The sequence below is a fragment of the Leucopleurus acutus genome, assembly GCF_964270905.1.
Source record: "Leucopleurus acutus genome assembly, chromosome: 13".
Taxonomy (NCBI): Eukaryota; Metazoa; Chordata; class Mammalia; order Artiodactyla; family Delphinidae; genus Leucopleurus; species Leucopleurus acutus.
The window spans coordinates 14,006,987-14,024,810 of NC_139155.1; the positions used below are offsets into that span (position 1 = coordinate 14,006,987).

The 17,824-nt window shown below is 35.8% G+C and overlaps 1 protein-coding gene across 3 annotated transcripts in view; it reads right to left on the reverse strand.

The window, feature by feature from the left end:
- RELCH (RAB11 binding and LisH domain, coiled-coil and HEAT repeat containing) overlaps positions 1-17,824 on the reverse strand; it is a 121,923-nt gene that overhangs the window by 83,166 nt on the left and 20,933 nt on the right. For all 3 annotated transcript variants that reach the window (XR_014326703.1, XM_082853356.1, XM_082853355.1), the window contains exons 3-5: positions 11,697-11,768; positions 11,531-11,586; positions 11,313-11,426 (exon numbers count right to left, since the gene is read on the reverse strand). Coding sequence is in view for 2 of the 3 variants with exons in the window: in XM_082853356.1 (XP_082709482.1) it covers positions 11,313-11,426; positions 11,531-11,586; positions 11,697-11,768 (242 nt within the window). In the remaining variant the exon portion in view is untranslated. The remainder of the gene's footprint in view (positions 1-11,312; positions 11,427-11,530; positions 11,587-11,696; positions 11,769-17,824) is intronic.

The window sequence follows — 17,824 nt, forward strand, 5'->3', positions numbered from 1 at the left end:
CATTTTTCATTATTAGTGTACAGGAATGCAAGAGATTTCTGTGCATTAATTTTGTATCCTGCTACTTTACCAAATTCATTGATTAGCTCCAGTAGTTTTCTGGTAGCATCTTTAGGATTCTCTATGTATAGTATCATGTCATCTGCAAACAGTGACAGCTTTACTTCTTCTTTTCCAATTTGGATTCCATTTATTTCTTTTTCTTCTCTGATTGCTGTGGCTAAAAGTTCCAAAACTATGTTGAATAAGAGTGGTGAGAGTGGGCAACTTGTCTTGTTCCTGATCTTAACGGAAGGGGTTTCAATTTTTCACCATTGAGGATGATGTTGGCTGTGTATTTGTCATATATGGCCTTTATTATGTTGAAGTAAGTTCTCTCTATGCCTACTTTCTGGAGGGTTTTTATCATACATAGGTGTTGAATTTTGTCGAAAGCTTTCTCTGCATCTATTGAGATGATCATATGGTTTTTCTCCTTCAATTTGTTAATATGGCGTATCACACTGATTAATTTGCGTATACTGAAGAATCCTTGCATTCCTGGGATAAACCCCACTTGATCATGGTGTATGATCCTTTTAATGTGCTGCTGGATTCTGTTTGCTAGTATTGTGTTGAGGATTTTTGCATCTATGTTCATCAGTGATATTGGCCTGTAGTTTTCTTTCTTTGAGACATCTTTGTGTGGTTTTGGTATCACGGTGATGGTGACCTCGTAGAATGAGTTTGGGAGTGTACCTCCCTCTGCTCTATTTTGGAAGAGTTTGAGAAGGATAGGTGTTAGCTCTTCTCTAAATGTTTGATAGATTCGCCTGTGAAGCCATCTGGTTCCGGGCTTTTGTTTGTTGGAAGATTTTTAATCACAGTTTCAATTTCAGTGCTTCTGATTGGTCTGTTCTATTTTCTATTTCTCCTGGTTCAGTCTCAGCACATTGTGCATTTCTAAGAATTTGTCCTTTTCTTCCAGGCTGTCCATTTGATTGACATACAGTTGCTTGTAGTAATCTCTCATGATCCTTTGTGTTTCTGCAGTCAGTTGTTCCTTCTCCTTTTTTATTTCTAATTCTATTGATTTGAGCCTTCTCCCTTTTTTTCTTGATGAGTCTGGCTAATGGCTTATGAATTTTGTTTATCTTCTCAAAGAACCAGCTTTTAGTTTTATTGATCTTTGCTATGGTTTCCTTCATTTCTTTTTCATTTATTTCTGATCTGATCGTTATGATTTCTTTCCTTTTGCTAACTTTGGGGTTTTTTTGTTCTTCTTTCTCTAATTGCTTTAGGTGTAAGGTAAGGTTGTTTACTTGAGTTGTTTCTTGTTTCTTGAGGTACGATTGTATTGCTATAAACTTCCCTCTTAGAACTGCTTTTGCTGCATCCCAAAGGTTTTGGGTCGCTGTGTTTTCATTGTCATTTGTTTCTAGGTATTTTTGATTTCCTCTTTAATTTCTTCAGTGATCTCTTGGCTATTAAGTAGTGTATTGTTTAGCCTCCATGTGTTTGTATTTTTACAGATTTTTTCCTGTAATTGATACCTAGTCTCATAGCGTTGTGGTCAGAAAAGATACTTGATACGATTTCAATTTCCTTAAATTTACCAAGGCTTGATTTGTGACCCAAGATATGATCTATCCTGGAGAATGTTCCATGAGCACATAAAAAGAATGTGTATTCTGTTGCTTTTGGATGGAATGTCCTCTAAATATCAATTAAGTCCATCTTGTTTAATGTATCATTTAAAGCTTGTGTTTCCTTATTTATTTTCATTTTGGATGATCTGTCCATTGGTGAAGTGGGGTGTTAAAGTCCCCTACTATGATTATGTTACAGTCGATTTCCCCTTTTATGGCTGTTAGTATTTGCCTTATGAATTGTGCTGCTCCTGTGCTGGGTGCATAAATATTTACAGTTGTTATATCTTCTTCTTGGATTGATCCCTTGATCATTATGTACTGTCCTTCTTTGTCTCTTGTAATAGTCTTTGTTTTAAAGTTTATTTTGTCTGGTATGAGAATTGCTTCTCCAGCTTTCTTTTGATTTCCATTAGCATGGAATATCTTTTTCTATCCCCTCACTTTCAGTCTGTATGTGTCCCTAGGTATGAAGTGGGTCTCTTGTAGACAGCATATATATGGATCTTGTTTTTTATGCATTCAGCCAGTCCATGTCTTTTGGCTGGAGCATTTAAACCATTCTATTTAAGGTAATCATTGGTATGTATGTTCCTATTACCATTTTCGTAATTGTTTTGGGTTTGTTATTGTAGGTCTTTTCCTTTTCTTGTGTTTCCTGCCTAGAGAAGTTCCTTTAGTATTTGTTGTAAATCTGGTTTGGTGGTGCTGAATTCTCTTAGCGTATGCTTGTCTGTAAAGCTTTTAATTTCGCTGTCAAATCTGAATGAGATCCTTGCTGGGTAGAGTAACGTTGGTTGTAGGTTTTTCTCCTTCATCACTTTAAATATGTCCTGCCACTCCCTTCTGGCTTGCAGAGTTTCTGCTTAAAGATCAGCAGTTAACCTTATGGGGATTCCCTTGTGTGTTATTTGTTGTTTTTCCCTTGCTGCTTTTAATATTTTACCTTTGTATTTAATTTTAATTTTTTTTTTTTTTTTGGCGGCATGCAGGCCTCTCACTGCTGTGACCTCTCCCGTTGCAGAGCACAGGCTCCAGACGCACAGGCTCAGCAGCCATGGCTCATGGGCCCAGCCCCTCTGCGGCATGAGGGATCCTCCCAGACCGGGGCACGAACCCACATCCCCTGCATCGGCAGGTGGGTTGTCAACCACTGCGCCACCAGAGAAGCCCTGATAGTTTGATTAATATGTGTCTTGGCATGGTTCTCCTTGGGTTTATCCTGTATGGGACTCTCTGTGCTTCCTGGACTTGACTATTTCCTTTCCCATATTAGGGAAGTTTTCAACATAATCTCTTCAAATATTTTCTCAGTCCCTTTCTTTTTCTCTTCTTCTTTTGGGACCCCTATAATTCGAATGTTGGTGTGTTTAATGTTGTCCCAGAGGTCTCTGACAATGTTCTCAATTCTTTTCATTCTTTTTTCTTTATTCTGCTCTGCAGTACTTATTTCCACTATTTCATCTTCTAGGTCACTTATCTGTTCTTCTGCTTCATTTATTTTGCTATTGATCCCTTCTAGAGAACTTTTAATTTCATTTATTGTGTTGTTCATCACTGTCTGTTTGCTCTTTAGTTCTTCTAGGTCCTTGTTAAACGTTTCTTGTATTTTCTCCATTCTATTTCTGAGACTTTGGATCATCTTTACTATCATTATTCTGAATTCTTTTTCAGGTAGACTGCCTATTTCCTCTTCATTTGTTAGGTCTGGTGGGTTTTGCCTTGCTCCTTCATCTGCTGTTTGTTTCTCTGTCTTCTCATTTGGCTTCACTTACTGTGTTTGGGGTCTCCTTTTCACAGGCTGCAGGCTCGTAGTTCCCATTGTTTCTGGTGTCTGTCCCCAGTGGCTAAGGTTGGTTCAGTGGGTTGTGTAGGCCTCCTGGTGGAGGGGACTAGTGCCTGTGTTCTGGTGGGTCAGCCTGGATCTTGTCTTTCTGGTGGGCAGGTCCACGTCTGGTGGTGTGTTTTGGGGTGTCTGTGGCCTTATTATAATTTTAGGCAGTCTCTCTGCTAATGGATGGGTTTGTGTTCCTGTGTTGCTAGTTATTTGGCACAGGGTGTACAGCACTGTAGCTTGCTGGTCGTTGAGTGAAGCTGGGTCTTGGCGTTAAGATGGAGATCTCTGTGAGATCTCTGAGCTGGGAGGTCTCTTGTAGACCAGTGTCCTGACTTTGGCTGTCCCACCTCCGACGCACAGCCCTGACGCCTGGCTGGAGCACCAAGAGCCTGTCATCCACACAGCTCAGAATAAACAGGAGAAAAGAAAGAAAGAAAGAAAGAAGATAAAATAAAATAAAGTAAAGTGAAATAAAATTAAGTTATTATAATAAAAAATAATTATTAAGGAAAAATTTTTGAAAAGTAATAAAAAAACAACAAAAAAACAGACAAACAGAACCCTAGGACAAATGGTAAAAGCAAAGCTATACAGACAAAATCACACAGAAGCATCCACATACACATTCACAAAAAGAGAAAAAGGGAAAATAAAATGTATCATTGCCCCCAAAGTCCACCTCCTTAATTTGGGATGATTCATTGTCTATTCAGGCATTCCACAGATGCAGGGTACATCAAGTTGATTGTGGAGATTTAATCTGCTGCTCCTGAGGCTGCTGGGAGAAATTTTCCTTTCTCTTCTTTTTTCGCACAGTTCCCAGGGTTCAGATTTGGATTTGGACCCGCCTCTGTGTGTAGGTTGCCTGAGGGCGTCTGTTCTTTGCTCAGACAGGATGGCGTTAAAGGAGCAGCTGATTCAGGGGCTCTGGCTCACTCAGGCTGGGGGGAGGGAGGGGTACGAATGTGGGGCGAGCCTGCAGTGGCAGCGGACGATGTGACATTGCAGCAGTCTGAGGTGCGCCATGCGTCCTCCTGGGGAAGTTGTCCCTGGATCATGGGACCCCGGCAGTGGCGGGTTGCACAGGCTCCTGGGAGGGGAGGTGTGGAGAGTGACCTGTGCTCGCACACAGGCTTCTTGGTGGCGGCAGCAGCAGCCTTAGCTTTCCATTCCCGTCTCTGGGGTCCGCGCTTTTAGCCGCGGCTCGCGCCCGTCTCTGGAGCTCCCTTAAGCAGCGGTCTTAATCCCCTCTCCTCCCGCACCAGGAAACAAAGAGGCAAGAAAAAGTCTCTTGCCTCTTCGGCAGGTCCAGACTTTTCCCCGGACTCCCTCCCAGCTAGCTGTGGCGCACTAACCCCCTGCAGGCTGTGTTCACGCCGCCAACCCCAGTCCTCTCCCTGCGCTCCGACCGAAGCCCGAGCCTCAGCTCCCAGTCCCCGCCCTCCCCGGCAGGTAAGCAGACAAGCCTCTCGGGCTGGTGAGTGCTGGTTGGCACCGATCCTCTGTGCGGGAATCTCTCTGCTTTGCCCTCCGCACCCCAGTTGCTGTGCTCTCCTCCGTGGCTCCTGAAGCATCCCCCCCTCCGCCATCCACAGTCTCTGCCTGTGAAGGGCCTTCCTAGTGTGTGGAAACCTTTCCTCCTTCACAGCTCCCTCCCACTGGTGCAGGTCCCTTCCCTATTCTTTTGTCTCTTTTTTCTTTTGCCCTACCCTGGTACGTGGGGAGTTTCTTGCCTTTTGGGAAGTCTGAGGTCTTGTGCCAGCATTCAGTAGGTGTTCTGTAGGGGTTGTTCCACATGTAGATGTATTTCTGATGTATTTGTGGGGAGGAGGGTGGTCTCTGTGTCTTACTCTTCTGCCATCTTGAAGCTACTCCCCTGAAATTTATCTTTTCCTTATTGCTAATATCCTTCTTTTTTTTTTTTTGGCTGCATCAGGCCTTAGTGCGGCATGTGGGATCTTCCATTGTGGCACACGGGCTCTTCATTTTGGTGCTTGGGCTTCTCTCTAGTTGTGGTGTGCAGTTTTTTTCTCTCTCTAGTTGTGGCGTGCGGGCTCCAGAGTGCATGGGCTCTTTAGTTTGTGGCATGCAGGCTCAGTAGTTGTGGTACGTGGGCTTAGTTGCCTCGCGGCATGTGGGATCTTAGTTCCCTGAGCAGGGATCAAACCCACGTCCCCTGCACTGGAAGGAGGATTCTTTACCACTGGACCACTGGGGAAGTCCCCTTATTGCTAATATCTTGAAAATTCAACATAATCATAATTTTATTGTAATGTCAAAGTGTATGTTCCAATTGAGAAAACATCCTGGGAGAAAACACCCTGGGAGAAAACATCCTGGTTCTAGCGTGTGAGAGGCACCACCATCTCGTACTTGGAAAATAGGGGAAACAGCGTCCTCAGTTAAGAGACAAGTGTTATTTAAAGCAAAAAGGATATTCTGAGAGAAGTTGAAAATACACAGAACGCTTATTTACAAAAAAAAAAAAAAATTCACATAGCACAACAGAAAGAAAGGATAGAAAGTAAAAAATCATAAAAGAACTGGTAGGAGGGAAGCAAAGAACAGTAAGACAATGATTGCATGCAGATAAAAATATGAGAAAACTATCAATAAATATTTACGGAGTTTTACTATACTTGCAGATACAGAGATGAACAAGAGTTTCTTTTAGCCTCAAGAAACTTATAGTCTAGTCAGGGAGACAAGAGATAATTGCAGGTAATGATAAGTGCCACTAAGAGGGTAAAATCAGGGTATATGATCAAAAATAAAACAGGGCAAAAAGTTTTACACTTTATCTAGAGACTAAACATGAGGAGAGTGAGGGCTCTATATAGCTCTGCTTTTAGGTCATTTGAAATTAGCACTAAATGTTGTCTAATGGTTAAAGAACAGGTTATTGATGAGCATTTCCACTGCCTTTCATAAAAAACAACTTTACTGAGGTATATAATTAATACACAATAAACTGCATGATTTAAATCCACGAGCTAATTTAAAATGTACAATTTGATAAGTTTTGACATCTGTGTGTACCCCTGAATAAATCACCACAATCAACAAGATGAACTTGTTCACTCCCAAAAGTTCTCTTGGCCCCTTTGTAATCCTTCCCTCTTATTCCTCACAGGTGCCCTGTTCCTAGGCAAATACTGACCTGTTTTCTGTCACTGTATAATAGTTTACATTTCTTAGAATTTTTTATAAATTCATACAGCAAGTACTATATTTGTCTGTTTTTTTTCACCCAAATTAATGATTAAGGATTTTCAGACTGATCTGTGTTGTTGTATCTGTCAGCAGTTCGTTCCTTTTTGTTGCTGTGTAGTATTCTACTATAAGGATATATTAAAATGTTTTATTCAACCACCTGCTCTTGTATATTTGGGTTGTTACCCTGATTTTTAGCTACCATAAATAAAGCTGCTGTGAACATTGTGAAGGAGTCTTTGTATGAACATATGCTTTCATTTCTCTTGGATTTTAATATCCATGAATGGAATGACCAGGTCATATAGTTGGTGAAGGTTTTAACTTTTTAAAGAAACTGCCAAAAAGTGTTCCAAAGTGACTGTACCAGTTTGCATTCTCACTAGCAAAGATGAGATTTCTAGTTACTCCACATCTTTGCCAAGACTTGGTACAGTCTCAGACATTCTATTAAGTGTTATGGTATTCTCATTGTGACTTAATTTGCATTTTCCTAATGACTAAAGATGCTGAGCACCTTTTTCATGTGCTTATTTGCCATCCATATATGTTCTCTGTTGAAGTATCTGTTTAAATTTTTTTGTCCATGCTTTTAAAAATTGGGCTGTTTTCTTATTATTCAGTTTAGAGAGTTCTTTAAATATTCTGGATAAAGTCCTTTATCATATATGTTACTTGCAAATATTTCACCCAATCTATGGCTTACCTTTTCATTTGCTTAGAGTGGCTCTCAAAGAGCAGAAGTTATTGATTTTGATGAGAACAATTTTGCTGAAGAACACCATACTTTTGGTGTCATATATAAGAAATCTTGGCCCACCTTCCAAGGTTGCAATGAATTTTTTCCATGTTTTCTTCTAGGAGCCTTATGGTTTTAGAAGTTAAAGCTATGATCCATTTGAATTAATTTTTGTAGATGGTGTGAGGTATGGTTTGAAATTCATTTTTGGAGGTCTACAGATATCAAAATGTTCCAGTACCAATTATAAAAAAGACTGCCCTTTCTGAATGAAATTTACTTTGCATTCTGTCAGACATCAAAAGATCATCTATGCATAAATTAATCTCTTGACTCTCTATTATGTTCTATTGATCTATTTGTCTACCTTTATGCCAAGAAGATACTGTCTAAACTACAATATCTTGAAGTCAGGTAGCTGAAGTCCCCCAATTTTGTTCTTCTTTATTAAAGTTGTTTTGGCTATACTATGTTATTTCCATATGAATTTTAGAATAAACTAATTAATCTCTACAAAAAACGCTGGTGAGATTTTGATTGGGATTGCACTGAAAATACAAATCAATTTGCTGAAACTGACACTCTGACAATATTGAATCTTCTGATTTATGAGCACAATGTATCTCCTCATTTATGTCTTCTTTACTTTCTCTCAGCATGTATAATAGTTTTTAGTGTATAATCCTTTATCAGATTTATCCCTAAGTATTTCCTATTTTTTGATACTTTTGTAAATGGTATCTTTAAAAGTTCATTGTTTATTTGTTGCTAGTATACAGAAATATGATTCACTTTTGTTTACTGATCTTGTATCTTACAACTTTGCTAACATCATGTATTAGCTATAGTATCTTTTTTTTTTTGGCCCTGCCACGTGGCATGCAGCATCTTAGTTCCCCGAGCAGGGATTGAACCCACACCCCCTGCAGTGGAAGTGTGGAGTCTTAACCACTGGACCGCCAGGAAGTCCCTATAGTATTTTTTTTATGTAGTCCACAGGATTTTCTACATATACAATCATGTTACCAGTGAATTTAAAGTTTTATTTCTTCTTTTCCAAAATGTGTGCCTTTTATTTCTTTTTCTTGCCTTGTGTTGGCTAGAAGCTTCAGTATGATGTTCAGTAGAAGTAGTGAGAACAGATATCCTTGTTTTATTCCTTATCTTTTATCATTAAGCATGATGTTAGTGATAGTTTTTCTGTAAATATCTTTTATGAGATTGAGGAAATTCCTCATAATTCCTAATTTCTTTAAAGTTTTTATGGGAAATGCATGTTATGTCAAATGCTTTCTTCTGAGATATGATTTTTTTCTCTTTTAAAAAGTTTCTTAAAATGGTGAATTACAGTGACTGATTTTTGGATTAAATCAACCTTGCATTCCTTGGATAAACCATTTGGTCATGATGTATTAGCATTTTTACATATTATTGGATTTGATATAGTAAAATATAGAATTATATAGAATTTCTGCACCTAATTCACAAGGAAAATGACCCTGTATTTTCTTTGTTTGCAATGTTTTTTATCTGACTTTGATATCAGAATTATTCTGGTCTCATAGAATGAGTTTGGAAGTATTCCCTTCTCTTCAGTTTCTAGAAGAGTTTGTGGAGAAGCGGTATTACTTCTTCCTTAAATGCCTGGTAGATTTTACAAGTGAAGTTATCTAGACCTAGAGTTTTCTTTGTTAGAAGGTTTTTAAGTACAAATTCAATTTCTTTAATAAATACAAAGTTCCTCAAATCTGTTTCTTCTTGAATGAGCTTTGGCAATTATCTTCTTTCAAGAAAAGTTGCTCATAACATTCCCATTTTATCCTTTTAATATGAGTAAAATTTAGGGACTTCCCTGGTGGTCCAGTGGTTAAGTCTCTGCGCTCCCAATGCAGGGGTCCTGGGTTTGTTCCCTGGTTAGGGAACTAGATCCCGCATGCCGCAACTAAGAGCCCGCACGCGACAATGAAGGTTCCACGTGCTGCAACTAAAGACCCAGCGCAGACAAATAAGTAAATAAATACTTTAAAAAAGAAAAGAAATCCAGTGGTATATATTTAAAATATATATAATAAGTAAAATTTATAGTGATATAACCTGCTCATTCCAGATTTTGATAATTTGCTTCTTCTCTCTTTTTCCTAATGAGTCAGGCTAGAGGTTTTCCAATTTCATTAACCTCAAAAACTCAGTTTTTTATTTTATTAGCTTTTCTCTATTGTTTTCTGTTGCCTATATCATTGATTTACACTCTCATTTTTAATATTTCCTTTCTTCTGCTTACTTTGGGCTTTGCTTAGTTTTCTTTTTCTAGTTTCTTAAAGTAGAAGCTGATTTTCATCAATTTGAAATCTTCCTTCTTTTATATTATAAACATTTTGGTGTCATAAACTTTCCTGTAGCTTTAGCTACATCCTGCAAATTTTGATGGTTTTGTTTTCATCTTCATTCAGCTCAAAATACTTCATAATTTCCCTTTTGATTTCTTCTTTAACTTATGTGTTATTTGGAAATATTTAAAATCCTCTTAAATACTGACTTGCTTTATCACCTATATCTATTTAATAGATATAATATGATCTATTTTGATAAGTGACCCATACGTATTTGAAAACATGTATTCAGCTATTGAAAGATGAAGTTTTATAAATTCTACTTATGTAAAGTTAGTTGACAGCATAGCACAAGTGTTCTATATCCTAAATGATTTTCTATTACCTTATTCTATCAATTATTGAGAGAGCCAGCTTGAAATCTCCAGTAATTTCTGCCTTTTAATTGGAAGGATAGATCATTTATATTTAAAGTGAGTATTGATATGGCTGGGTTTTAAATCTGCCATCTTGCTATTGTTTTCTGTGTGTGCCATCTATTCTTTGTTCCCTTTTTCTTCTTTTTCTGCCTTCTTTTTGGCCTCTCAATGTTTCTCATATATTCAACATATTTCTTATTCATTGTTTAGTTGATCATTAACCTAAATTTGTGATAAAACATGATTAACCTGAAATATAATCACAGTATATTATAACATTATTTATATTAGGTAAATATTAGTTTAATATCTTTTATATAGTTGAGTAAAACTACCATTTAATAAAGAATAACTATATATTTTATTAAATTTAGTTTTTGCCAAATACATTACAATAACTGAGGGAGCAACTGTACTGCTATCTTCCTTAGAGAACTTCTATTTTTGCTACTTTTATTTTTGCTAAATGATCCATGGGATAGTTTATGGACCAGTGGGATATACCTGATTTAAAATGATAGCCTCCTGATTTCTATACAATACACTCCTTGGTATTTACTTTACTAAGGTACAAGATTCAAACTGACCTATTCGCACTAAGAAGTCAAAATATTCCAGAGTTACGAGATAACACTAAACAAAACATCATTTCTTTTCCTATAAGATTTTATCAGTAAAATAATGAGGTTCTAAGATTGGCTCCTATTCAGAGACACAACTTATATTCTCTTATTCAAAATATTCTCTCTTAAATGCTGTTATCTATCATCTTAATTATTATAGTGTTACTGAAGAGGTTTTAGTTAAACTGAATTTATAAGTACACATTAATCTGTACTACTAAGTAAATGTTTTAAAGTTAAAAAAAAAGCACATTTTATAAATACATGGAAATATGAGTAGATTACATAGTTATAAGGGGAGTTGTAAAAAGCTCCCTGGAAAGAATGAGAAGTCTTTATGTAGAAAGAGGAAATCTATAAGCCAACAGAATACTAGACTGGGAAGCCTTATGGAATTTTACAATATGTATAACTTTTCGAAAAACTAAAGAAACTAGATAAAAGAGAAAATAAGTATATTATAAATTAAAAAGGAAACAAATCGTCGCTTATTAAAAAAATGAAAACCGAAAAGAAATTGTACCTGATCATCATTTTCATCTGAAAAGGTTATTGATGTCAGCTTGTAGTTATTCTTCAATAAAAATTCATTGACTAAGAAGTTTAGAGCTCTCTTTTCAAGAGGTTTGATTGGCTCCTAGAGATAAATAAAAGACAGATACAATACTGTAAGTCTTCTTCCTTCAATACTTGTGCTACCATTTCATATGGAAGATACTTTTAGATCTGTCATTTACCCACCTGAATTTCAGGACTTGATTTGTAATTTTTTCGTTCCTGTAAAGGAACTTCGTGTTCTGGTGGAAGAAAATATGAATAATATTTTACTATTTTACATTAGAAAATATCTCAGCTACTTCTACATTGTCAAAGTAGAAAAAGTCTCAAAAAAGTTTATGTACACCACCTGCAGCCTTTGTCAGGTTGGCTCGGAGGGCCTGAATGGTCTCCTTGGCTTTCCGTAGTTCAAACTCCAGGACTGGACAGGGATTTGGAATAAACACACACAGGCATCCAACCAAGAAAAGGGAAACAAAAATAAAAAAATAAAAAGCAAGGATGGGTATGAAAAAAAAATACAATTTGTATTGAAAACAGAAAGCATGCAATCTTTATGAAACTTGTGAACGCATGCAGCAGAGTTGATTTGCAAGCAAACTGGTGAATGTTTTCCATAGTTTTAGAATACAGGGGACTACTGATCAAATGTTCCAGCTGTCTGACAAGGAATAGCTCTATTTAAAAGTAAAATCTATGGCATACTCTCCTTTAGGTAAATAAAAATCTTAGTAATTTAGGTGGTTGTGTTTCACTCAGTCTAGGTAAGAAATGTAATGGAATGTTTTCAGGTGACATAATTTTAGGGGAAAAGACAAAAATTAGATGAAGTCCTAGCAAATACACTTAAAGAAAATCTTAGGATTAAAAAAAACGTATTTTAAAATGCATTATCTAGAATAATTTTATAAATCAACATACAGAAACATTAGTGAATACAGTCCTTCATTAAGATGTTGAAAGAACAGGGTTTAAATATTTAACAAATGTGGGATGCCTATCAATTTTTCTATTTTTTTATAAATCAACATACAGAAACATTAGTGAATACAGTCCTTCATTAAGATGTTGAAAGAACAGGGTTTAAATATTTAACAAATGTGGGATGCCTATCAATTTTTCTACAAACAAGTATGTCTTCTATAAACAAGCACAGATATGTTAAACACATATCTAAAAAAACGTTCTGAGGGGGTTATTTTAGGTTTCATTTAAAGCCAAAGGATAGAAATAGTTTGTCTTTTAATTTACAATTAAGATCATTCTAAAGCAAATGATTGAGTACAATTCTACAAGTGTGGTAATCCAAGGATACTGAGTAAATTTAAGTAGAATTTCAAAGTTTCTGACAACTCTTCAAATAGATATTTGTTCATAGTAAGAGGTACTAATGAAACTTAAAGATTTCTCCTATTACCACAGAGTCTGATTATAAGATAAACATGAATACTGAGGAGACATTTTAATGAGCTCTTTAAAATGTTTCATCATGAGCAAGATTTAACTATAATGTGTCTTTGCTGGGAATTTTCTTTAAAATATATAAATACTGCTCTGAAGAAAAAGCAAGCTTAGATGTGGGGAAAAAAAGCCATTTGTGTGAAGTAAAGCTCTGAGAAAATTAAGTGATCTTTGTCACAATTGGATATTTAAAAAAATTATAATTTAAATAGTTCTGCATAAAAATTAGCAAATTTAACACTTTAAGGATGCATTTTTTTCCTCATTGACTAATAAACAGAATAAAGAAGATGGCAAATGAAATGCTATCAGAGACAACAAGGCTATAAAAATATATGGAAAAAATAGAATTCACTCAGTTTGCATATTTTCATTAAAAACTTAAGATGTAACTGAATCACATCTGGTACATTAAAGCCAATTATTTTGATGCACAGAATTTCCCTGCAGCAACATGGAAGCACAACTAAAAATCAGATGACATGTATGTGACTATTTCTTGTTAGTCAGCAATGCTGATCTGCAAATATTTCTGTGCAACAAAGTTAAAACATTTCCTAAAACTTAACACTTCTGGAAACTCTTAGAGTTTGTGTTCAAAGTCAGACTGCACACATTCAATGTGTTAGGTAAGTACAGAATAGGTTTACTTTTCTTTTTATTTCAAAACTTTAGGTAATTTATTTTGATTTAAAAGCACTTAACTATACCACAAGCAAAATGAGTATACATATTATGCTTCCAGAATCACTTACAATTTACTAACATATTACAGAACAATTGCAGATCAGAAATGCCCTGCACCAGAATGAAAGAAATATGAAAAAAATAAATTAAAAAAAACTGGTTAAAACACAAACTGTGAAAATAACTCAGATTCAACTGGTGAAAGTTTAGGTGACCAAGAGCAAAACACTAAATGATCAAGGCACAGAAAGCCAGAAAAACCCATGTCAGACGGCAAGAATTTATATTTTTATGCACATCTACACATACATTGCCAAATGTCATTAAAAGGTACCAATGCTCTGGAAAGATAGTGCTTATCAAAATGAATTCACTCTGCTGCATGTTTCTTAATATACAATATAGACTTTAAAAGACAAAGGCATATCTTTGAAGCCATAGCACATCTCTATAAAGGCACAGTATGATCAAGTATTTGCTGTTATGTGATAAAGTTTCATAAGAAAGGTCTGAACACTATATTTACACATATATAAATTTGTCACTTCTTCATTAAAAAAATATTGGATTAAATCTCAAAATTTATTATTCTGTAAAGAGATACATTGTACCAAGCAACCTCCAAGTATTTTTCAAATATTATAATTCTTCATAAAAATGTTTGAAGAACTACATGTTTTTAAAAAACACTGTAGGAACCAACTACCAGCCTGCTCACTCCACTATTCCAACCCTCCACTAGCCCAACCCTGCTGAATGCAATTTTATTGGAACTAAAGTAATCGCAGACATAGGTATATTCTAATACTGCATATTACAATCTTACCAAAACATTTAATGACTAAGTCAGTATAAGCAATTCTAGATTAGTTGAGATAGTTATTTCCTAAATAGGGTTGGATAATACTGGCATTATATCAGGGGTACTTGAGAGCTTCAAGATCAGGTGCTTGTGACTTGGGATATATACAATTGACCATGTCGAGACACCAAAGGTGCAGTGTTAAATTTCAAAGCAGAAAGAAATATTGATTCTTTGTTGCCCCAACTAAATATATTACTAATATTATCTTGAAATATTTGTTAGTCTTAGTTCTTTTGGCACAAAACTCAAAATAATACATATTTTAGATCTTTCCTATAATACTGATCAGAATATTATAGTGGTAATAAAATACCACTTCCCCATCCTTAATACTTATTTTATTATCCCAGGAAAGGTTCTAGGAAAAGAGGAAAATTCTCATAAGAATATGAATTAGAATAAAAATATATTCCTAAAATAATACAAAAATCCCCAGGCAGTACCATCACCACTCCTTCTGGGTTTAGAGAATGCTCCCTGCCTATTACAGACCTAAGAAAGGTAGAGGACTGTTACGCATGACCTAGCAAATAGTGAGAAATAAATGAACGGAAGCAAGATGCAATCTCCGTGGTTTGTAGACATTTAGTTTTCTATATTCTTCTGAGGGGGAAAAAATTCCTCCTCCTTAAACTTTAAAAGAAGAAAATTCTTCCCATTATTGTTCCTCCTGCTCAGGTTCTCTTACAGATTCCTCTATCATTCATCTCAAAGTTGATGTTTCCCAGAGTGTCCTCCCTGGTCCTTTTCTTACTCTATATACTGGGATGATAAACATTTCACTCTTACAGTTTTACTCTCACCAGTACTCTTAAGATTCAGAAATCTTTAAACTTTTTCCCCAAGATAAACAGGGCTACCTGTTTATCAACTGGACATGCCCACTTGAATGTCTCATAAACTTTGAATTTGATCCTATCTAAATGAACTTCATCATCTTCCTCTCAAATCTATCTTCCCTCCTCCTGCAGTATCTCTTCATTAAGGGCACCACTATCTACCCAGATGCCCAAATAAGAAACCTGGAGATTACTCTTCACTTACCTCTTGCCCTTACTCCCACATTAATTCAATGTCAAGCCATAATGATTCCAGCCCTTGAATCCTAAATAACCATTCATCTCAATTGTCTCTGCAATTGTCCTAGTTCAGACCTTTATGACTTATATAAATTTTAACAATTTACAACTCACATCAAAGGCTTGTTGCCCTTAAAAGCCTTGTTGGAGCATCTATCCTATTTTAAATCATACAAAAACATAAATAAGATTTAAGTAAAGTTGAAAATAAGAAAAACAAAAAGTACTGCAAACAGGAGGTAAAGATATTTGTACTAAGGAAAAATATATTATAATAAGACAGATAGGCTTATTTAACCCTGATAAAGCTGGATATGTATGCTGCAGCCCAACAGCTAAGGAATGAGAGGGCTACTGATGATGCTTCTTACCCAGGGGGTAAGGCCAGGTTAACCCACAGGCAAAAATTTGAATTTCATTTTAGAATGTTTACTAGATTACGTAGGCTTAAAAAGGCTTCATATGTCTACTTTGTTGTTTATTGTTCCCAGAACAGTATAATACCTTGAATATAGAGGACTCAGCAAATGTTAGTTGTATCAATGGGCATTCCAGTACTTGATGCCATATCTAATAAATCTAAACATCAGTGATCTTACCAGCATTCAGTACTGTCTTTCCCTGCAAATTGGAAAGAACAGTTTCTGCAGTTCTCTAGATCCCAATACAAAAATTAAGGTATGAACTAGAGAAGTAATACAGTAACAGGTAGAGGTATGAGAACAAATAAAATCAGAGACTCTGATGCTAAATGATGGATCAGGTGAACCTGAGACAGGGATACAGATGGTTCTAAAATCAACAAGTTCCTTATCACTAGTTCCAAAGTACTGAACATTTATTTGTATTACAGATATAGACAGGTTTTAGTACAAATTCCTTGACGGCAGAAACTCTATCTATTTCATGCGTCTGTATCTAGCGCCTAACATAATACCTAATATGTAGCAGATGCTCAAAATGTCTAATTAAAGAATGGCAATCCCAATATTTAGAACATAGATGTCCCTTGCTATCTTGAAGAAAACTTGAAAATTTAACAGCTACACTGTATGTACACTGTACAGCTTTGTTTAATAACATATAGAAAGGCTTTTACTAAAAAGTCAGTTAAATTAAGCTCATTTTGGTTTGGTGTCTACTAAATTCAGAAGTGGAAAATATTTGAAATGAAATGCTTTTGAAATTTTACTTTTTGGAAAGAAAATGACTATGTTGAAACAGTCTTGTATGGGAAAGATAAGATTCTGCTATCCACATGAATGTACCGATGAGTCAAAGCTCCAGCCTGGTACTTAAAGATACATCGTGAGCCCTGGAATAAAAACCTATATGTTCACATCCTGATTTTGCCCTTTAGCCATATGGAGGCTACTGGGAAAATTTTTCAATCTTGGTAAGCTTTTCAGTTTTCTGATCTATAAAATAAGGATATCATGACCTACCTTGAAGGATTGTTAACAAGGTTAAATAAGTATTTTATATAAAGCAACCGGAACAGTGCCTGGCACAGAGCAGGTGCTCAATAAACATTTGCCCATTTAGAGATCTTTTCCTCTTTAAAGGAACACCTGTACAGACTTGAAAAAATAACCAGATATTTAAATTTAGGGAAAAGATGATAAAAATGATGCTGAACCCACATGTGGTAGTATATATATGTCTCATAAACAGCAACAGTTTATTAAAGGCTGGACAGACCCTACATTTGCATCGTGGGGCAGCGGACTCAATACCTGTATTATCTATAATCTCCTTCTGCCCAAGACTGGTATACGAAAATAAAAGAGATTTTTATTCTTTCTCAGTGAGGTTTACACGTGATCCAATGATAGATGGCAGGATAATTATCTTTTCTGGATTGTTCATTTTTCGATTAGGTTCTAAGTTACTAGCAATGGTTAGCAAAGAGCCAAAAATTTTTTTGTAAATGGGAATAGTGATTAATTGAAATTTTCATCCACGTATCACACATTTGGTTCAATAATAGGCAATGGCACAAGAGCATTAAAAGTCTAAATGCCATTCTCTTGGAATAACATACATTTCCTTCCCTTTTCCAGTGAAGATGGAAGACAGCATTCAGTCACTCATTTACACTGAAGTATAGTTGATTTACAATATTGTCTTGAACTTCAGGGGTACAGCATAGTCATTCGATTTTTTTGTATATTATATTTCGTTACAGGTTATTACAAGGTATTAGGTATAATGCCCTGTGCTACAGAGGGCATTGTTTATCTATTGTTTGTGTATCTATTGTTGTTTATCTATTTTATGTAGAGTAGTTTGTATCTGTTAATCCCATACTCCTAATTTGTCCCATCCTCTCCTCCCTCTCCCCTTTGGGGAACCATAAGATTGTTTTCTAGTCTTTAACTCTGT